The sequence below is a fragment of the Chionomys nivalis genome, chromosome 4 (genome assembly GCF_950005125.1).
Source record: "Chionomys nivalis chromosome 4, mChiNiv1.1, whole genome shotgun sequence".
NCBI lineage: Eukaryota > Metazoa > Chordata > Mammalia > Rodentia > Cricetidae > Chionomys > Chionomys nivalis.
In genome coordinates, this window is record NC_080089.1 from 118,299,471 (window position 1) to 118,321,906 (window position 22,436).

The 22,436-nt window shown below is 46.9% G+C and overlaps 1 protein-coding gene across 2 annotated transcripts in view; it reads left to right on the top strand.

The window, feature by feature from the left end:
• The window catches only part of Abhd5 (abhydrolase domain containing 5, lysophosphatidic acid acyltransferase), a 28,433-nt gene extending 11,598 nt beyond the window's left edge, over positions 1–16,835 (top strand). Inside the window, exons 3-7 of one of the 2 annotated variants that reach the window (XM_057768692.1) lie at positions 1,333–1,705; positions 8,053–8,207; positions 11,238–11,349; positions 14,150–14,336; positions 14,816–16,835. In XM_057768692.1, coding sequence (XP_057624675.1) covers positions 1,333–1,705; positions 8,053–8,207; positions 11,238–11,349; positions 14,150–14,336; positions 14,816–14,905 — 917 coding nt within the window. In that variant the 3' untranslated portion in view covers positions 14,906–16,835. The remainder of the gene's footprint in view (positions 1–1,332; positions 1,706–8,052; positions 8,208–11,237; positions 11,350–14,149; positions 14,337–14,815) is intronic. The other variant, XM_057768693.1, reaches the window with a different exon arrangement.
• Positions 16,836–22,436: the final 5,601 nt, after the last annotated feature.

Genomic DNA, 22,436 nt, shown 5'->3' on the forward strand with positions numbered 1-22,436 from the left:
TTTAACACAAAAATGTTAAATACCTAGATAATGTTGCTCTATACAAGACTAGCAGAATTTTCATTGTGCTTTATCAAAATAAACTTTTGCTTTTTTATTTGTTTGTTTTCCAAGACAGTGTTTCTCTGTGTGGTTCTGACTGTCCTGGAACTTACTTTGTAGACTGGTCTGACCTTGAATTCATAGAGATCCACCTGCCTCTGCCTCCCAAGTGCTGGGATTAAAGGTGTGCACCACTACTACCCAGTAAATAAAAAACTCTTGCTAGGAGATTTATTAAAAATGCTAGACCCTTAACATACATGTGGATGTCTGACTGAGAATTGGTCCTGCTCTGATGTCAGACCTGAATGTAAGTGATTTAACACGGGGACGAGCTCTCTACTTGATGTTACAGTTTTTATGGGAATTCTCCGGCCCATTTCAAAAAGCTGAAGAGATTTGGCTTGTTGTAAATTCTGTAAGTGAGGGCATTTTCCCCAGTTAAGGCAGGGCGTCTATTAAATCTCTAACTGCATGCTGCCTTCCTCTTTCCTGCCTCCACGAATACAAAACCTAAAGTTAGTTCTTTGACAAAGGGAGGAAATAAGTGGCTGTCCATATGTCTGCCTCCCATGTCCATAAACAGATGATGATATCCCTAGAATGTGGCCATTTAGTTGATAATATCAGCCAACTTTAGTTTTCTCTTTGGTCAATTTGAGGAGTTTAAAGTACTTAGTTTTATATAACTTAAACACAAGGATTTTGATCTATAAAACTGTATTATTTTTATTTTATGGGCAGTTGCTTGAACCCAGGTTGCCTCATGCTGAGGTGTTCTTGGCATGCCTGTCCTGTGGTCCCTCTTTTCTACTACGCTTCAAGTGACCTAACTCACTGGCTGTGTGTTAGTGCAGATATGGTGAGTCCTTCCCCAAGTTTCTAGTGACTTGCCATGGTCCTTTCCAGCCTGACTTCAGTCTCAAATGCTAATCTTCCAAGTACTCTGCAAATTCAGGATGGTATTCTTTTGTTACTGTCTGCAGAGCTAGAGACCTTAACATAATGGGTTCAGGGACCACTCAGTTCTTCTCCAGTTCTAGGCATGCCTTCCTATGCTAGAGTGCAGAGAGGTCAGGAGGTCCTATGACTTGCCAGAGACTTTAGCCACAGATACTTGAGGCTTGTTTAGGGTGAGTCTTCCCACGTAGGTTCAGACATGTCGTTTGGATCGCTTGCTTTAATCAGGGCTGACGCAGTGAAAACTGACTCGGTGTGACTGCGGTTCCCCATGTTCGCTCTGGGAGCACGCAGCAGCCGTGGACTGAGCAGAGCACTCTATTTCTCCAGGTGTCCCCTGCACTTACAAGAAGGAGCCCGTCCGCATATCCAACGGGAACAGGATCTGGACCCTAATGTTCTCTCACAACGTTTCTGATAAGACCCCGCTTGTCCTCCTTCATGGTTTCGGAGGAGGTCTTGGACTTTGGGCCCTGAATTTTGAAGATCTAAGCACTGATAGGCCTGTCTATGCCTTTGACCTGTTGGGCTTTGGCAGAAGTAGCAGGCCTACGTTTGACAGTGACGCAGAAGAAGTGGAGAATCAGTTTGTGGAATCCATTGAAGAGTGGAGATGCGCCCTCGGGTTGGACAAAATGATCTTGCTCGGACACAACCTGGGAGGGTTCTTGGCTGCTGCTTACTCTCTGCAGTACCCATCAAGGTGAGTGTCCACAGAGAGCAGAGGGCCAGTCTCTAGCCCATCCTGCTAGTCACGGTTAGTCTGACAAGACAGACCCTATAGATAGATGACCACAACTGAAATCAGAGTGGTAGCCAATATTGTAGCTAAAAGGATGAAATCAGAGTTTTCTATCACATGTACTATATGTTGTTAAGCTTGACAAAGGACATTATATCTGTTATTCATATTATACAAAATCTGATCTGTAAGTTCTTTTGAGACAGGGTCTCATTGTGTATATCTGACTGCCCTGGGACTCACTATATAGACCGGGGTGGCCTCCAGTTCACAGAGATCGACCTGCCTCTTCATCCCTAGTGTTGGAATTAAAGGTGTGTGCCACAACACCTGGTCTGATTACCAAGGTGTTATCACTTATTTTTACTATAACAATTAAACCTTTGGATCCAAAAGGCTTTTCCAGACCTTTTGCTGAGTTACATTTATAATGGGAAGCAGGCTATATCTGTGCGACTGAGCAAATCATGTGAGCTCTGAACTTGGGTTTCCTTCATAGTGTACCTCTCATGGTTTTTTACTACATCATTCCCTAAACCTTGTCATCACAGAGCTTTTAAAGAAATAATAGAGACCGGATCCTGCTGGGTGCTAGGCTGACCTCTAACTTACTGTGTAGTCCACGCTGACCTCAAACTTCAAACTCAAGCCTTTTTCCTGCCTGAGTCGTGGGATTGTAGACTTACCCCACTGTGCTCAGCCAGAACTGTTTTCCGGTCCTTGAATTATGGGCATTTTGCTTTAGAATCTGCCTACTTTCCCCCCGCTGTTCCCTGTCATGTTGGTGTTCCAGCAGCAGTCACATTTCAGTCTGAAGAAAATGAGAGGAAAACTTAGCTCCATTTTGAGCTTTCTTGTACAGAAGAGAATACCCCTGTTTTTGTGTTGCCAGTGGGTTCTTCCACTGGACTGTATTTTAAGTCTAGAATCAAAGCGGTTGTGGACATTGAGGGCTGTGGGTGAGGCATGGGATGGTCATTTTCAGAGTGTCTGTACCCTTCCATGGGCCATTCAGTTTCACAGCTGCAGGCATGTGGTCTGTACAGTGTTGGGTACGTGGTACAGTAGACTGTGTTTTGCCCTGCCCCAGTTCCTTTTCTCCACAGATTTGGTGTGCCAACTTCAGCCTTTGTTCCTAAATTCTTCATATGCTTGAAAGAGACAGCCTTGTCAACCAGAAGACCTGTTCATTAAAAAAAAAAAAAAAAAAAAAAAAAAAAAAACAAAAACAAAAAAACCCATCACACTTCCTTTTCTTTGTGGGCATTTTAAGGCCAGCCAGTATGAATGCATCCTGCTCATGGTAACAGAAACTTAATGATATTTGTGAGGAATAAAAAAAGACACAGTTAAGACAACAGCTGTTTGTGGCATCTCTGGAGCTATGACAAAAGGCTGTGGGCTGGACTGTCTTCAATGCTACGTTGTAACCCTCAACCCTTCCTAACTGTCTGCTGGATAGCAGAGCTGGTGACATTTCCATTTACAGTCGTGAGCTGCTCTGAAGAAGCAGAACTTGGTGAATGCTTAAAAAAAATCCATGGAGAGAATCACAACAACTGATCCCTCCTAGAGCTGACTGCATTTCAGAGAGTGTGTTAAGAATGTTTGTGCTGAGCACTGTGGAACCAAAAGCACTGAGTAGTGGTCCTAAGTGTAGCCTGGCTGAATTCCTCCTCTTAGTGTCAGAAGATGGCTCTAGGATTGGACAGCCAAGAGTGGATTCCTTTCTTCTTTCTTTCTTTTCTTTCTTTCTTTCTTTCTTTCTTTCTTTCTTTCTTTCAAGATTTATTTTATATTATTTGAGTTTGGTTTTGTTTTGAGATATATAGCCTTGGCTATCCTGAAATTAGCTGCGTAAACCAAGATGGCCTTGAACTCTGAGATCTGCCTGTCTCTGCTTCCCGCATGTTGGAATCAAAGTTGTGTGCCACCATGCCTGGCTTGTCTTTTTTTTTTAATCTCATACTTTTGACTTCATAACATTGGTTAGACGTGGGTGGATTTCCAGGCATCCCAGCCATCATGAGGAAGTCCCATTACCAGTGGGGTTCGCATTTGATGTTTCTGGATATGGGACTGCCTCCCGTGTCATCTTGAGTGTTTCAACACGGACTCTGTGTACACTGTCAACTTTGGTGGTGGTTTTCAGTCACAGCTTCATTTTCCCCGATGCTATTATCATCCCTACCCAAAGAAAGGCTTCAAAATTCGTCATACCTTGTTGGAATGTCGGCCATATGCCCAGCTGTGCAGTGTGCAGAAGGGCATGTGACTCAGGGCTACGTGTACATGAGTTTTTATTGGAACGGCATTTTAAACACCCGTATTAGTGGCTCAACCCCGGGGATGAGTGCTGTGAGCAGGAGGCAGACAGTGCTCTGAGAACCCAGTCTGGTCTCCTGTCCAGTGATGGTCTAAAGAAATATTCTTTGAGCTGAGGTCTAAAAGAGGCATGCTGGGTGGCGGGAGACAGCTCCAGATGAGGGGCACAGGCATCTCGGTTCATCTCAATCTTTCAACTATAGCGCGATGAGTGGAGATGCCGCCAGGAATTTCACTAGTAGATTAATAGAGCTACTTGCTGCTTGAAGAGTCCTGCGCTGTCTTCCCTTAGGAAGAGTGAAGCTCGCCAGTGCTGTAACCAAGATATTTGCCTCTTCCTCTCAACTGTTCAGATTTCCCTTTGCAAAGAAGTATCTGTGTTACAGGTATTTGCTGCACACTAAGAAAGGCTGTGATGGACGCTTAGAAGGATGTACTGTAGTGCAAACTGCAGTCCCAGTACCCGGGGACAGAGGCCAGGAGCGCAGAACTTGGAGGTCACTCTGGAGCACACAGTGAGATCTCGTCTGAGAAAAGAAGCAAATAGGCACGAACTGGTAGAGAGCCGTCCCAGGTCACAACAGCACGCTAGAACTGTCTTCACCAGTGACAGATTGTGGACAATATTATCTTGAGCTTCTGCTGCTCTTGCCTGACTGCTTCCTGACAATGCAGACCTGGGCTGAGCAACTTCCTGGTTCCTCCTAAGAAGAAAATTTCTTGCACTTGACCTGGAGCTGAATGTGCTGAAATGTTTTCAGGTTCTCACTTTCTCCCAGTGGTGTGGTGTCAACAGGAAATACCCCAGGCTACCTCTGGTCTGAGAATGCTCCTTTGTGTAGACTGGAGTTCTTTCTGGTTATCTCACTTGCTCCTTTCCTTGTTTCAAGGAAGCCCTGCAGATTTCTTGGTGCACCTTAGTTCTGGACTGCTTGTTCTGGTTGTGTCATTGTAGCTGGGCGCTGACAGCTTCTGTAAGACTCAGGTGTATAGAGTCATGTGCTCATTAGACAGATACCATCCTGCCCAGTGAGCCAGTGCAGATGTGACCCATTGCTTTGCCCTTAGAGGTGTAAGCTGTTTATGGGCTGCAGACCGAAACTCTGCTGGCCACCATCGAGAAGTGTGTCCTTTTGTCTCCTTCTTCCTGCTCTTCCCGTTCCGTGTTTTCCTGTAGTTGTTGAGGGAGGTGTCAGCTAGGATGGCTCAGGTGTGCCATCTTTTCAGACTCATTCCTTACCCTACCTGTGAGCTGACAGCCCTGTCAGGGTGGGGCCAGTACTGTGGCTCATGTCTGTAATTTTGGCTCTCAGGAGGCAGAGAGGGAGGAGGAGCTTTACAAATCCGAGGCTGGTCCAGGCTACATAGCGTCTCCAAAAGATAATAAATAAAACAGAAATGTAAAAACCCTCCAGTTTATCCTCTGTGGGATACACTTTGCTAAGACAGCTTCTCTACTGGATACTTAACCGCAGCAGCTACCAAGGGCGATGCTTTGTGTGCTCTGTTGTATTCAAAAGACTTACAATGAAAAGCAAGGAAATTATTTTATGAGATCTTTTACATATAACTAAAGTGGATGCAATCTAACTACATTTCTGATGTTGGAGGCTTTAAAACTTTATTTTTAAACTTTTTTTTTTGCTATAAGTGTTGTAAAGAATTTATGTGCGTGGGGGGGGATAATGCTCATGCTGGTTGTATTTTTTAATTCCAAATAATACATCTTATCAAAAATAAAACAACACTTCTGTCCCTCTGTAATATCATAACCAGCAGCAGTATAATCCAGGGCCATCTGGGGACCACAACAGTCCACACCATGGAACAAAACAAAACCTGCAGGCCTTACTGAGAACTGCCACCTTTGCCACGCTGGTCCTGAAGACAGGCTTGAACAATCCTAGGTCAATTTTACTGCCTTTCAGAAACAAGCAAATAAAGATTCTTCACCCTGGTTTATATACTTCGCACAATGTATTAAGCTGACATTTTCCAGAGGATATTTTGAAAATTATATTAAACAAGGCAAGCAGAGACAAATTCTTACCTAGAGCAAGGTGAGACTTCCCTCCCTGGAGCACAGCGGGGTGTTTGGATGGAGAGCTCATTTCTTTGTTTAGGAAATTTGCCGGTAGTGAATACTGCCAGCTGCTTCCTGCCATGAATGCTTGCTGTTTTCATCAAGGTGGCCATTCCTTTAATTCTGCTCTCAATGCTGGAATGTCTCTCCCACTCTCTGAATTTAAAGGACTCTGCCATTTTGTTTTCAGAAAAAAATCTATTTTCGATCTTTTTCTTGTACACTATTAAAAACTTAGACTTGAAAACACACTAGGTGTGCACAGGCGTCCGCGGCACATAACTCCTCCACACCCATAGCTCCACCCACAAATGTCGCAGGGCTCTTCAGTTGGGAGACAGTGTTTGCACTGACTGAAGGTTGGTAAATTACAAGGCACTGTTCCGCTGCTGTGGATGCTTCTGGAATGAAAGCCTTAAGGGGAGGGGCTGTCCCTGTGAGCACACTGGAGTGGGAAATAAGGTTCAGCCTTACTCTGCGCTAACAACCGTTGCGTGCTGGTGCGTGCCCACTCTGCGTCTCCACTTCCTTCCATCCGTGATGAGCGGTTAGACTGAGTTTTCTCTGTTCTCTGCGGCTGTCCTCACACGTGCTGACAAAACACTAAAGCAGATTTCTGTGTAGGAGATAAAACCACGTGGACAGTTTTCAGTGGCTCTGCCGCTGTTTCAGGTGTGGCTGGGGAGGCGGTCAGACACTGTCATCTGCTGGGGGTGGTCTGGCCATGGGGGACTGCTGTGGTACAGTTGGAAACGTTCCTGTGTTGGGGGTCAGTGCTTCAGGAAGTCTTTATGATAAAGAGAAGAAATCGCACCTGTCACATGGTGGCAGTTCACAGTTCTTTTTCTTTATCAGGATAAGTTTCATAAGACAGAATTATACCTATTAATGTTATAATGAGTCTATTTGTATGAAATTAAATGAAAAAGTTGCCTAGTAAAGAAGTTGTTTGGGGAGAATTATAGCTAGTTTATTGTGTTGCCGTGGGCGGAGTGGACAGACGTGCTTCTTTTGCCACACTCAGACTCCCACACGGGAATGTCTTTTGTGAGCCCAGGATGTATTATTGCCATGTTTGTGGGGAAATCCTAACTTGCCTTAAAATTTTAGAATTATTGTCCCATAAGAGATTAACCATTTCGTCAGTGTAAAGCAGATCACCCGTCGTCAGTCCTGCAGCGCCCTCTCCTTTTTCTCACCCCCCCCTTTCTTTTTAGGAAGCGCAGTTATATATTCTACTTTGGTGTATATTTTGTTTACATATAAGCAAAGCCTTCCTTTTACCATGAGCTCCTCAAATCCTTCCCGTTTTAAGAGCTGACACAGTGGGTTATCAGTCAGTTCTCCCTTTAGGAGTTCAGTCCTCCCTTTAGGGGGTTCAGTCCTCCCTTTAGAGGTTCAGTCCTCCCTTTAGGGGGTTCAGTCCTCCCTTTAGGGGGTTCAGTCCTCCCTTTAGAGGTTCAGTCCTCCCTTTAGGGGGTTCAGTCCTCCCTTTAGAGGTTCAGTCCTCCTTTTAGGGCGTTCAGTCCTCCCTTTAGGGGGTCCAGTCCTCCCTTTAGGGGGTCCAGTCCTCCCTTTAGGGGGTCCAGTCCTCCTTTTAGGGGTCCAGTCCTCCTTTTAGGGGGTTCAGTCCTCCCTTTAGGGGGTCCAGTCCTCCCTTTAGGGGGTCTAGTCCTCTCTTTAGGGGTTCAGTACTCTCTTTAGGAGTTCAGTCCTCCCTTTAGGGGGTCCAGTCCTCCCTTTAGGGGTCTAGTCCTCCTTTTAGGGGTTCAGTCCTCCTTTTAGGGGTTCAGTCCTCCCTTTAGGGGGTTCAGTCTACTTGAGTTTGTCCAGTTAGCTCTTTACAGATAAAGGGTAAATTCACAAAATGAACTTTAACTTGTTTTTCTTTCCTCAACAGGGTTAGTCACCTCATTTTAGTAGAGCCGTGGGGTTTTCCTGAGCGACCAGACCTTGCTGATCAAGAGAGACCAATTCCAGTCTGGATCAGAGCCCTGGGAGCAGCCTTGACTCCCTTTAACCCCTTGGCTGGCCTCAGGATTGCAGGACCTTTTGGTGAGTGTTCCTGTCCTGGGAAACAGTCATGTTTACAGATGGACAGTTGAAGAGCTCCTGCTCCCCACTTAGGATTGGACGGGCCGCACCCATTAAAGCTGTTGTCAGCACAGAGCCCTTGTGTGCGGCTGGTCATGTGAGTCACTGTCCACACATCAGCTCAGGAAACCATCAAAATTCACACTATGATTTTTGTGAAGATCCGTTGTGTCTCTCACCATGGTTACCTTTGCTAGTCACAGTCATGGATAAATCAGGGCTCTTGCTTTTCCTGATTCTTCTGTAGTAAGGGTCAGGCTGGATAATGATGAGGTGAAGCCCATCACTTTCCTTTTATATTGTAACACATTACAAGTAGGTAGCAAAGCAGAGACAGGGAAACACTGGAGATAAGGTAGGTCGGTCTCAGCACCCTAAAACCCGAGCAGATGCTGTGTGGGGTACGGGCAGGAGTGAAGCATGATCACCTCTGTGGTCATTTGAGAGGCCATGGCTGCCGGTGAGAAGCCGGCCATAGAGGCCGTGGAGCCGATTGGTGTCGCCACACTCAGGTCTCTCCTCTCCTCCCTCCTGTCCATGTGATGAAAGGTGACATGATCCTTTATGTGAACGTTCTGGGGACTCCTGATTATTTACTTTGAGTAGTGGTGTTTAGACTCTCACTCCAGCGTCTTAGGCGATAGCCACAAAAATGTCCTTCCCTTATTGACTCAGATGATGGCGATCTGAGCCCCTACTCTGTCCCCTTACAATCTGTGTAAGTTGGGAGTGCTTTTAGCAATAAATAACTGAATATCTGATAAATGGCTTAAACCATGAGCCCTTCTATTAATTTCCCAACACGCAGTCTGGGGTGAGTGGCTCTAGCACTTTCTAGCTTCCGCGATGTTGTGCTTGTTCCCGTGCCTCCGATGATGATGACATCAACCTGAGACAGGGCTCCACTGTGTAGCCCACCTGACCTGGAACCGAAAATGCAGATCAAGCCAACCTCAAATTCACAGAGATCACCTGTCTCTGTCTCCCAAGTGGGGGGACTAAAGGTATGCCCCACTATCCTGGCCTGCGTCTGTGATCCTTTTAACAATCTTACATGTTTCTGTGTGCATGGATGGGTGTTTTGCCTGCACTTATGTCTGTACACCATGTGTATACCTGGTGTCCTAGGAGGCCTGAAGACAGCATCAGATCCCCTGGAACTGGAGTTGCAGATGGTTGTGAGCCACTGTGTGGGTGCTGCGAACTGAACTCAGTGCTGCTAACTGCTGAGCCATATTATAGTCTCATATCTGTGTCTGGGGTTTTCTCCCCTCCCCCTTTGTTATCCAGTGACCCCCGACATGAAGCCTCACTCATAGAGCAGATCCTGGAACAGGGAAGGAGGCTCCCAGGCTGCCCCTTCGCTCTATGCCTACAGAACAGGGAAGGAGGCTCCCAGGCCGCCCCTTCGCTCTCTGCCCACTGCTAGTTCTTTGGCGGGGAAAGAATAAATTTCTGCTCCTGAAATCAATCTGCTCCAAATCTCAAGGGAAGGCAGCCTTCCTTAGCCATTGCTACGTAAATCAGTACTAGGAAAGGAAGCCACATTCTATTAGCAGGAAAGGGAGGGAGACGTGGGAAGGTAGACACAGGTATGGAGTGACCACTGTCTGGCTGCTAGATCTGCCCCCTTCTTTCCAGTCATAGAAACCTCCTTGCCCTTTGGGTGAGAATGGTTGAGTAAGGGAGTCATAAGAGGCCACAGGGTTGAGCTGGTGAGCACGTCACACTTGTCACACTTCTCTGGGGCTCATTCAGGGTCACACTTGTCCAGCGCTCACTCAGGGTCACACTTGTCACACTTGTCCAGGGCTCACTCAGGGTCACACTTATCCAGCGCTCACTCAGGGTCACACTTGTCACACTTATCCAGCGCTCACTCAGGTGTGATTTGTTCTCCTTCCAGTCCTCAGTCTCTCTTGAAAAATGCCTTTCTGGCTATCTGGTAGTCCTTTGGTAAGCTCCTTGGGTTCTCATGAAAGGTTAGCAGATTGCAGGGCATCACAGGCATAAAATAACAATTATGGGGAGAGAAAAGTGGGAAAAGAAATTAAAAGACTATCTTAGTGAATTTCCACATCACCAACCAAATACTTGACCAAAACAGAGGGCGGAAGATTTATATTAATCCAGTTCCAGGGGCGTTCGAATCCTCGTAACTGGGAAGGAAGATGCATCCTGGTGGAGGCTGTTCACAGCCTTCAGACCAGGAAGCGTCCATCCCAGTGGCTGGTTTCCACCAGCTCAGCCCCGCCTCCTCAGTGCTCTGTCGCCTCCCAAAACAGTGCCACCAGAGCCTGTAAGGAATGTTCAAGGTTCAAACCCCAGCAGGCAGTGGAGGGTGAGGGAAGACATGGAGGCATGGAGTGAGGAGCCAGTTCTGTCTTCTGCTCCTGCCTGTGCTTGGGCATGGCCGAGGTGGCACAGAAGAGGGAGAGAAGAGCCATGTTGCTAGGATAACGAGCGGCGAGGGATCCAGTAGAGAACAGCCATGGCCTACAACCACAGCGATGCCCACGAGAGGCCTCTGCTCTGCCTTCTGTTCTCCTGGAGGCCTTGTGCCATCAGCACGACCGGGATCCTGGTGTCCCAAAATTATATACCCTAGTTTGCTTGTTTAGACTCTAACATAGTCTTATTATGTTATTGTGGAGGGAAAGAATACAAGCCAATAATGTGATTTTACATGTCGGCTACTCTGCTCAGTGGCCTCACTTGGAAATACATTCTGCAGAAAGAAGTCCTAGGAGCCCAGCGTATTTGGAGCTCCTACAGCACAGCTGCGGTCAGTGTGGGCCCTTCAGGTCTTACTCTCCATGTCCTGGGGACTTAGTATCTTCCAGGATGTATGCTTTGTTCCAACCTAAGGTGTATATTTAAGAACATGAGTAGATGTGTGTACGTAGCACTTACAATATAAACAAACACATTTTAAAGCTGTGAGTAAGTTAATAACGTAGTAGATATGTGTTTCTATTTTCTGTCAAATAGGGTTAAGTCTAGTGCAGCGCTTAAGGCCCGATTTCAAGCGGAAGTACGCGTCCATGTTTGAGGATGACACCGTGACCGAGTACATCTATCACTGTAACGTGCAGACCCCAAGGTAAGGCTCAGACTCCGACTGTCCCCTCGTCTTTTTTCCTTCTTTGAAAATTCTATACTGTCTATTTGATCATAGTTACCTCTCCCACACTCCTCTCAGAATTATCCCCTTTCCCTGCTTAACCAGCTTTGTGTCCTCTTTTTTTTCTTAAACCCACCAAATAAAGTTGGTGCTGCTCATATATTCTTGGGTGAGTGACCCTCTGCTAGAGGGTGGCTGACCTACAGGGAACACACCTTAAAGCAAGTGGGTCTTCCTCTCCCAGCAGCCGTCAGTTGCCAATAGCTCCTACCCCAGAGGTAGATCTCCCTCCTCCCGCCCCAAGATGGGATTTTTGTGCTGTTTGAGCTCGTGCAAGTCTTGTAAATGCTGTCAGAGCTGCCGTGAGTTCCTGTGTGTGTGTGTGTGTGCACGCTGTCACAACTGCCGTGAGTTCCCGTGTGTGTGTGTGTGTACTGTCACAGCTGCCGTGAGTTCCCGTGTGTGTGTGTGTGTGTGTACTGTCACAGCTGCCGTGAGTTCCCGTGTGTGTGTGTGTGTGTGTGTGCTGTCACAGCTGCCGTCAGTTCCTGTGTGTGTGTGTGCTGTCACAGCTGCCGTAAGTTCCCGTATGTGTGTGTGTGTGTGTGTGCTGTCACAACTGCCGTCAGTTCCTGTGTGTGTGTGTGTGTGTGTGCTGTCACAACTGCCGTCAGTTCCCGTGTGTGTGTGTGTGCTGTCAGAGCTGCCGTGAGTTCCTGTGTGTGTGTGTGTGTGTGTGCTGTCACAGCTGCCGTCAGTTCCCATGTGTGTGTGTGTGTGTGTGTGTACTGTCACAGCTGCCGTGAGTTCCCGTGTGTGTGTGTGTGTGTGTGTGTGCTGTCACAGCTGCCGTCAGTTCCTGTGTGTGTGTGTGCTGTCACAGCTGCCGTAAGTTCCCGTATGTGTGTGTGTGTGTGCTGTCACAACTGCCGTCAGTTCCTGTGTGTGTGTGTGTGTGCTGTCACAACTGCCGTCAGTTCCCGTGTGTGTGTGTGTGCTGTCAGAGCTGCCGTGAGTTCCTGTGTGTGTGTGTGTGTGCTGTCACAGCTGCCGTCAGTTCCCATGTGTGTGTGTGTGTGTGTACTGTCACAGCTGCCGTCAGTTCTCGTGTGTGTGTGTGTGTGTGTGCTGTCACAGCTGCCGTCAGTTCCCGTGTGTGTGTGTGCTGTCACAGCTGCCGTCAGTTCCCGTGTGTGTGTGTGCTGTCACAACTGCCGTCAGTTCCTGTGTGTGTGTGTGCTGTCACAGCTGCCGTCAGTTCCTGTGTGTGTGTGTGCTGTCAGAGCTGCCGTGAGTTCCCGTGTGTGTGTGTGCACGCTGTCACAACTGCCGTCAGTTCCTGTGTGTGTGCTATCACAACTGCCGTCAGCTCCTATGTGCAGCTCCCCTGCTGTGTCTAGAAAACTGTTATTCTTAACTTACTGTTTGTGCTTCAAAGTTTTGTTTTTATAAATATGTGTTTATTGGTAGTTAAATATATTTTAAAAGACATATTTCTGCTACATAATTCTCCGTCTATTCATGAAGTGGCTATAGTGTAAACATTGTGTATTGTAGATAAATGGGCATTGTAAATAAAATACACTTCCTTCCCCGCAAAGAGTATGGCCAATCCTAGGATGGCTTAGGTTTAGGAATCTCAAAGAAGAGGTCTAGGTTGACAGACAAAAGAATTTCACTTCAAGCTTATTTCCCAAACTGAATATGAAGGCTCCATACACAGGAGGTACCCAGTTTAACAGAGGCAGTGGCCTGCAGAGGTGCTTCTAGAGTCTGGCAGGCTTATAAAGGTGACAGACTGGGCAGCACTTTTCGGTTCACTTGGCAGTTCCCACGCCCCTTATGGGTATCTCCTAATGTCTGCACATCAGTGTGAGCAGCCCAGCTCCACTGGGTGAGGACTGAGAAAGGGTGAGTGAGGCAGCCTTCTGCTTGCTAACTTAGGACTAGAGGGGGAGACGATACTCAAACAAGCTCAGGGCAGCCAGAAAAAGCAAGGGGAACAAACACGTGGTTTTCTAAAACAGGGCTTTTGAGCACCAGGTGCAAGGTATCTGTAGAAAGCCAACTCTGAAGATGTGGGGTACTGGGAGGAGCCTCCAGAAGGGGCTTCCAGTTCTGTGGGTCGTGGTATGTCAGCAGTGTGGTCCCTGCTGGGCATGGGCATGGAGTTCAGGGACATGTTGGCTTCACAGCCTGGGGTACAAGCAAACACGATGGCTCCCGAGCTCAGGTGAAGGCTCTGACCTGACTCAGCAGTTCTGGGCTGCATCAGTGACAAAGGCTGGAGACAATCCTAGTCTGCGTAGGCCAGGGTTGGGCGCTGTAAGGCAGGGCTGGCAGAACTGGAGCCAGGCCAAGATGCCCACACAGCCCCCCCACATGGAAACCTCTGGTTGGCGGGGCTGCAGCAGTGTAGGTTAAAGCAGTTAGATTCTCAGCCAGTAGAGGAGCTGGAGGCTGCTGAGCCTAAGACATGGGCAGTTTTGTGACTGGCTGGCCGGTGGGTCCCTAGGTCTCTGTTGTCTCTGACTTGCTCAGCAGTCCAGGGACTTCTCCAGAGCATCCATTACTCCAACTTCAGCTTCTTATTTTGAGTTAGCTATGTCATACTGCAGCTACGTTTATCTAATATCTAGATACTTACATTATCTAGTAAATTGTTCAAAAATTTAAATAAACATTTCTCTTAAATGCTGGGAGGCCGAGTGTGAGTGTGTTTTAACTGGTGGGACTGTAGTGCAGACTCACTCCCAAGGTCATGCTTCTCTCTCCGCAGTGGTGAGACCGCTTTCAAAAACATGACAATTCCTTATGGGTGGGCGAAACGGCCAATGCTTCAGCGGATAGGAGACTTGCATCCTGACATTCCAGTTTCTGTGATCTTTGGCGCCCGATCCTGCATAGATGGCAACTCTGGTACCAGCATCCAGTCCCTGCGACCGAAGTCCTATGTGAAGACAATAGTGAGTATGGAGCCATTGTTTCCTTTCACAGTGAAGTGTGACTGATTAACTCCGTGAGTTCCCTGTCTGGGCTCCACTCACAGCCCCGTTCAGAGACCGAATGTCGCAGGGATGTGGGCGGCTTTGAGCCATGCACATTTTTATGTCCCATAGTGAATCACCCCTCTGAGGACCTTCCCGGGCTGTGGAAACATTGAACGACTGGCTCATGGGCTCCCACCCATCTCCCAACGCAGTACACACAGCTGAATTGTGTAGCCCGGCGGCTGAGAGTGTCTTTGTGTTAGCTCTGGCATGGTGGAGTTACTAAGATTCAGGAGATTTTCCTGTTTATCCCAAAGCCTCCAGATGGAAATCCTCAGTAGTTCATGGGGGAGTCTCTCTTGTCTTTTTAAGACTCAAGGCTCTTGTTTCTGAGCAATGTTGCTTACCCCCTGCAATGTCTCACTTCCCTAGTCACACCTCTCTTCCCTTCCCAGGCTATCCTGGGGGCCGGCCATTACGTGTATGCAGATCAACCAGAAGAGTTCAACCAGAAAGTCAAGGAGATCTGCCACTTGGTAGACTGAGCCCACGGAGCTGTGGGAGTCCCTGTGACTGACGCCCCTCTTGAGCAGTACCCTACACCCACGGAAGAGCAGAAGTACATCTCAAGAACCAGGCCGTCCCCTCGGCTGGACTCTGCACTGTTGTCTTATGAAGTCATTTCCACGTTTAAGCCAATTAGTGCCTTCTAGAAGGACAGCTTTCCTTTCCCCTACACAAAATGGAAGTACACAAAAGTCTTCCAGTTTAATCGTAGCCTTAAATAAAGGTTATTTGTCCTTCTGATGTACTGAAAAATTGTGGTTTTTCAGCTGAGACTTTTCTCATTTTACCTAACTTTGCTAATTAGGTGCTTATCATATTGCAGTCTATATGCCAATTTAGGGCACTTCTAGGTCTGTTACGTTAAATACTGTGACGTGCACTTTATTTTGTTTGCATGTATTTACCGTCTCTAAGAACTAACATCGTTAATCCAAGTGTTTTTAAGTAAATTCTTTTCGATTTAGAATACTTCATTTTTGAAATGGAGTTTAGAATATTTCATTTTGAAATGGAATAAAAAGATAAGTTTTGATTAAAAAGATGGGAGTGGATTGCTAACGTTAACTCTTATGTTTTCCTGTTGGATGCTTAAGGCTGCAAAGCTGTGGTCAGTGTTTTCCGTGTGCTCCATGACGACACACAGGCTGCAGCAGCACAGTTCCCTGGGACCTTCTGTGTGTGATCTAGGCCTAGGATTCTGTCAAAATATTACACACACACTCAGTAATCCAAGTACGGAGAAGCCTGAACCCAAAGCCTTCCTTTCCTTCCCAGGCATGCTGTTCTTCTCCAGGACCCAGGTTTCCTCAGTTACAGGGATATTAGGGCTGTGACCTCTCAGTAAACCAAGGCATACTGTGTTTTCATGAACAGCTAACTTAGACGGTGCTTAAACTGAATTACAATTTTACCACTAACATCTAAAAATAGGTGGTGCTGTTATGTCTCATGGCACCAGAAATGAGCTAGAACTTGTGTTTATTTTTTATTGAATATTATATTAATCTAATTTATATACTTGAATCAGGATTATAAAAATCTATAATGTTGCTTGAACTGTTTGGCAGAAATCACCATTGAATTTATAACTTCCTCACAGTTAAAGCGACGGAAACCATGAAAAGCTCCGCGTGGTTACTGGACGCTAGGAAAGCCCCGTGTGCAGAGGACACGGAGGATTGTCACCAGCCCACTTTGTCCAGAGAAACACAGGCCCCAAACTGAGGACCGGACGAGCACAAATCATGGCTTGGTAGTTTGGGCTACTGCGTTTTTGGTAGCTAATTAGGAGATTTTTTTGGAAAATATAAGATCATATCACAGTTAATTAACCGCCCGAAAGATAAACCGTCCTTTGTCAACGCCTGTACCTGGGGAGAACACGCCAATCATACTAGAGCAGGAGAAGCAGCTGCCTCTTTTTCTGACTGGCTAACGGAACTAGTTAGTACAAGAAGCCAACACGAGACCAGAAGTCTCTCCACCTTGAGAGTAAAAATAGCCTTTCCTTTGTAGTTCGTGATCTGGATGGCCAAGTTCAACCTTGAGGGTGGTACAGAATCAGGGCAGTACTTTTGTCTGACGCCCCCCAGTCTCAGTCTCTGCCAGCTGACGGAGAAAGTTTCTACAGAAACAGGTCCACCCAAACGTCAAGGGAAGCTGACCTTCCCACTGACTGCTTTGCTTTATTGGAAACATGTCGTGATGCTTCTTAAAAGCTAAACTTCTCTTGGTAAATGTAATTTTGTAAAGACTGAAGCAGAGACATTTATAAATAGTTGAGAGTTCTTGAGAATACAGTGGTTGGTAAATGTTTTTCTTATAAAAGGCCTCTTAACTCTGTTTGATCTTTGCTGAGTTATTTGTACCTTTGCCTTATTTTACAGAATAAACCTGACAGTTTGAGCATCTTGGGGGAGCTGTGTGTTTCCTTGACTCTTTGGCGTGGGCCCATCTGTTAGAGTGGTTACGATAGGACCATGATCCAGCCAGTGTCTCATCAGTGCTGTGGTTCCCAGGGCTGGCTGCCCTGTGCCATGCTGGTTCTGTGACTGCCATACACAGCTCACTCATGTCCGTGCAGGTCCTCGAAATACGTCCCCGCTCCCTTCATTGTAGAGGTCACTGTGCAGCGTAGAACTCTTTGATTAAACAGCCATGCCGGGTCCCAGCCGCGCACTTGTAGCAAGTACAGGAAATGAGAGCCCCAGAGGGGAGCAGTGGAGAAGGTAGGGTGACAGCTGCAAACAGCGGGCCCGCATCTCACTGGTGTGGTCACACCTAGAATGGCACAAGTGTGGACAGTCAAGTGAAAATTACAACAGAATCCATCCTTCTTGTGCACGGAGATAAAGTCCGAATGGATCGATGACCCAATTAGAAGAGTGATAGCTTCTGAGCACTGTAAAATTAAAAGCCTGGGACCCAACGCGATCAGTTCAGCCATAACATGACCATCATATTAATTTCCCCATTGCTGAGACAAAATATGGGACGGAAGCGGTTGAGAGAAGAAGAAATGATTTCATTTCAGCTTTGTAGTGGGCAAGGCGTGTCAGAATTCAGGGCGGTGGGGGCGGCAGGCTGCTTGGTTTTTTTTTTTTTTTTGTTTTTTTGTTTTTTTTTTTTTGTTTTTCGAGACAGGGTTTCTCTGTGGTTTTGGAGCCTGTCCTGGAACTAGCTCTTGTAGACCAGGCTGGTCTCGAACTCACAGAGATCCGCCTGCCTCTGCCTCCCAAGTGCTGGGATTAAAGGCGTGCGCCACCACCACCCGGCCAAGGCTGCTTGTTCTTATCTCACTGACCAACCAGGAAGCTCAGGCAGGGCTCAGAGCCGGCTCTCATCCCGTAGCCTTAGTCCTCCATCTGCCACTACGGCCAAAAGCTTGCGTGACCTAAACCAGCTACCAGCTGAGAACCAAGCCATATCTGAATCAGTACAGCCATGCACGGGACTGTTATACAGTCTTATGAATGAGGTTGATGTATACGTGGCTATATAGAAAATTCTAAAGCATTAAACTTTGAAAGCCAGAAAAAAATGCAGAATACTTTATGTATATGTATGCAGGCACACAAAAATATGTGCCTGCACACAGAAGCGTGTGTCTGAAGTTTCCGAAAGTTATGCTCAACACACATATGCTCACAGATATGTATGGAGAGTTTTGGGAGAGGAATGTTTACTTGAGTTTGTTAACGGTGGTTAGCTTTGAAGGGGGCACTTCTGTGTATAAAGATATATAAACTCTGGAGCCTTGTACATCCATCATGTTTATAAAGATACATAAGCTCTGGAGCCTTGTACATTCATTATGTTTTAATAAAAGCCACATAAAAATCACCTAAGAAAGTAACTACAGGGTTTTACTGGCTGTGCTGATTTCTGTACGGCCATGTAGATCCATATTTGGGCCAAGGGTCAGATTCAATGTGTGGAAGGCTGTGTGCCAGTTGTTAAAACTTGAGCTGTGAAGTCATAACTTGGAAGCACAAAAAACTTTGTGGTTTTGAAACAGGATCTTGCTGTATCACCCGGGCTAGCCTCAAACTCATGAGTCCTCTGCCTCCCAACTGTTGGAACTGCAAGCATGTGCTAACACACCTGGCCCACTTTCCTGGCTTATTTGTTGAGAGGTTCCTGGCACTGGGATGCACGTTTCTTTATTCAGCGGGATGTAGTTCACTTTAAGTAGAGTGTTTGCCCAACGAGGGCTTGATCTCCAGCATTAATGGCACCTTCCTTATCAATTTTTTTCTAAGTGATTTAGGTAAGTTTTATTACAACACATTTTTAATCCTTAAAGACTCGTGCATTCAGTCAGAGCTTAAAATGATTCCATGAAGCCAGACAGTGGTGGCGCACGCTTTTAATCCCAGAACTTGAGAGGCAGAGGCAGGTGGATCTCTGGGAGTTCAGGGCCAACCTGGTCTACAAAGAGAGTTCCTGGATATCCAGGGCTACACAGAGAAACCCTGTGTCAAAAAACAAAAAACAACAAAAAATGTTTCCATGAAGTGCCTGTTAATTGAAGGTTTAGAATAAATCAGGCCTTCCTTTTCTCTTCCTTTATACTGCATTCAGTTAAGAAGGAAGAGCCCCTTGGCTGACATTGTCTGATCCTGGACTGTGTGGAGATGGGTGTGAAAGCCAACGGAGAAGCCTGTTTTCTTCCACGGCAGAGTTAGGAAGGCGTTAGTCATGGCAGGGTAGGGGTTGTGTCCTACACAGACCACCACAGTTTACAGCTTATCGTGAGCTTGTTTGCCAGTTTAGACATTACAGCAACAAAAAGAACTGGGCGTAGAGTCTAGGATGCCAGGCGCAGTTGGACCCCAGTGACCATAGATCTCTGTTTTCCCTGAGGCAATACCTGGTTCAGGAAGGGACGCAAACGGAGATTTCCCAGGAACAGACATCCAAAGGAAATGCCTAACGTTCCAACCATTGTAGATTGGATCACCTGCCAGCACACATCCACCAGGACACCCCTAGACAAATGTCGGCCAATCAGGGGTCCTGAATCTTAGAAATCCCTCACCCCCACCTTTACTACTATAAAAACCCAACCCCAACTGAGCTCGGGGTCTCCGATCATTCTAATAGGTTGGACACACAGAGGGTCCGAGTTTGCGAACTTGTGTAGAATAAAGGCTCTTTGTTTTTATGTATGGGACTTGGTCTCCTTGTTGGTTTTGGGGGAACTTCATAGATACCAATGACTAAAGGTATTTCCCTCCCCGGTACTAACCTGCTTAACGCATTTCTGCTGACTATAAAATCCCAGCAGATCTTCCACAGATAACTGTTCAAATGATGGTGCTGGGTTTTTGTTGTTGTTGTTTTGGTGGGGTGGGGGGTATTGAGGCTAGGGCATGTGGAGAGTGAAGAGAAGCCAGGACAACGTGGAAGGGCTGCATTCCGGTGAGATAACCGGGAGTGGGGCACAGATGATAAGACTGTCTGCCCTCTGTGGGGCCCCTCCCTGATGGAGGAGGGTCATCTGTCTATCTGTTTCTTTCATTGGTGAATTAATAAAGAAAGCTACTTGGCCTGATAGGGCAGAATTTAGATAGGTGGAGTAGACCAAACAGAATGCTGGGAAGAAGGGAAGTGAGGCAGATGCTATAGCTCTCCTCTCCAAGATGGACACAGGTTAAGATCCTTCCTGGAAAGCCACCACCTTGTGGTGCTACACAGATGAATAGAAATGGGTTAATCAAGATGTGAGAGTTAGCCAGTAAGAGGCTGGAGCTAAGGGGCCAAGCAGTGTTTAAAAGAATACAGTTTCCGTGTAATTATTTTGAGTAAAGCTAGCCGGTGACCAGGAGCTGGGAGGTGGGAAGTGGTCCTCCGCTTCTTCTACACCTCCCATTTCACAGTGTTTCAGTGGCTGCTGATACCAGAGTCTCTCGTTCTCACGCATAAGCCTGCCTCAGGCGGAAGTCTGAGCACGACATGGGACTATGCCTACCCTCAGAGCAACCTAAGTGCAAACTCGGGCACCTTAGAGTCCTCACGGCTGTCTGGTACAGATGCAGTGCCGAGGGCTAGCTACTTATAAAAGGGATATCACTCTGAAGGTAGTGGACAAGGCCTGCATTTTCACAGGCCCCAACCTGGGGATGCTCAAATGTCTCTCAGACAGTTCATTTGATCAAACTCAAAAACTACGGATGCTGAGACAGCATCTCATCCTTAGCCCAGTGCTCCACGGAGACAGGCAGAAATCACATTGAGATTCCGGGACATCCCTCTTGTTCTCCTCTCATGACGCCCCCTTCATTTTACAAGGGTCGTGAGATGCCCTTTGGCTCTTGAAGTCAGCGGGTTTCTGGTTTATTTCCCAGAGAGTGGGTTTCCTCCTCACTTCCTGGAGCAGTGGATAAAAGACGTAATATTTCCCATTTCTAGTCCAAGTGTTGGCCCTTCCCTAAAGCTCCTTGCTTTGTTCTCTCCTCCAGTTGTCATTTCTTGACCCTGTTATAGTTGAGTGGTTTGGCCCCAATAGGCTCTCACTTTACTGTGTTGGAGGATGAACTCCTGAGTCACCCTTCCCTGTGTCCCAGAAGGACAGACAGGCTTGCACCGCTTCCGCCCTCCCCTCTGGCAGCCTGCTAGGGCACATCTGACAAGCTCTGGCTGCTCCAACCATGCTCTGGGTTTGGAATCAAGAACTAGCCACGCAGTGGGAGCAGCATGGTTTTATCGCCGCTTTAGAGAACAGGCTTCTTTCTGTCAAAGGGTGGCTCGCAGTCCACATCCTGTCTGGAAGCCGTCGTTTCTGCTTCATTCATGCATTTGGGCCTGTTGGCTTGACTAGTTGGGCAGGCCTCCAGAGGCTGTGGCATACTGCTGGACTTTTGCCTCTGGGGTTCTGCTCACCTTAGCATGGTGCTGCTGAGGTCAGAGCTAGCTCTGTGTCTCATTGCTGTCTGACAGTTCTTATGCTGTGGATTGAGCTGTGCAAACCAAAGCAAATGGTTAAGATTTGGGGAATGCCAAATTCTTACCAATGGGGGAAATTCGGGGGCTTCCGGACAACCTTGGATCCCAAGGCACCTCAATGTGCTGTTTCAGTCAAAAGCCCAGAGGGTCAACTAGAATCGGTGTACAAGCCAGGAAGTCAGCAATGTCAACAGATGAATGTTTTTCAAACTTCTGCATTGCTGATGGAAAAAAAAAATTAAGACATCAAATTAAAGGGATGTGGAGAGGGGATAAAGGTCACTCACCCCAGAATCTGGAATGTGGTCTATATTTCCAATTGAACCAGAATTTCTACACAGCTGACGAATCAAGACTGGCAGAGACCTCAGAATTGTGTTAAGCCAGCGGGTCATGTTTGGCTGGAACAGATGTAACCTTTGAGTTTATCAGGATCAATAGCCTCTCTGCCCCCACCCCTGAACAACGTGCCTCACAGTTTGTTTACAAGAGAAAATTCTTTGAGAGAAATAGTAAGCCAGCTCATGTATTTTTTATTTAATACTTAAACTTTGCTTAGTCTTTGAACGGATTGTAAACTGTGCACCCTCTGAGCCCTGTGCCTTTATAAGACACAAATCTTATGGATGCTACTAAAGTTTACTCCCGCAGGATCCCTTCCCCCGTGCTCTGCTGGATGAACTGTCTCGTTCTTATTCTGCTTTGTGAGCCCAGGTCTGCTTCACACTGAGTCCTCCCGAAATTCTTTTCTGTAGTAAAACCAAGCTCCCAGTTAGATGTGAGTGTATGTCTCTGAGGGGGAGAGTCCTCCAGCTACAGGTAGCTGCCATTACCCCTGTACCCTCCCTCCATGCCCAAGAGGTGGTGCTCATAAAAAGATTCCTCCACACTTGAACCTGACCTCATGAGATGATACCAACAGGGCCTGGAGCCAGGTTTCCTCGGGTGAAATGGGCCCTGTAATCTGAGAGTCAACATCACTTGACCTACTGACTGCTAACCGCCTCATTATTGCCTTCTGACTTACGGCCCAGAAGCCAGTCATCAAGTCAGCCAAGTCAG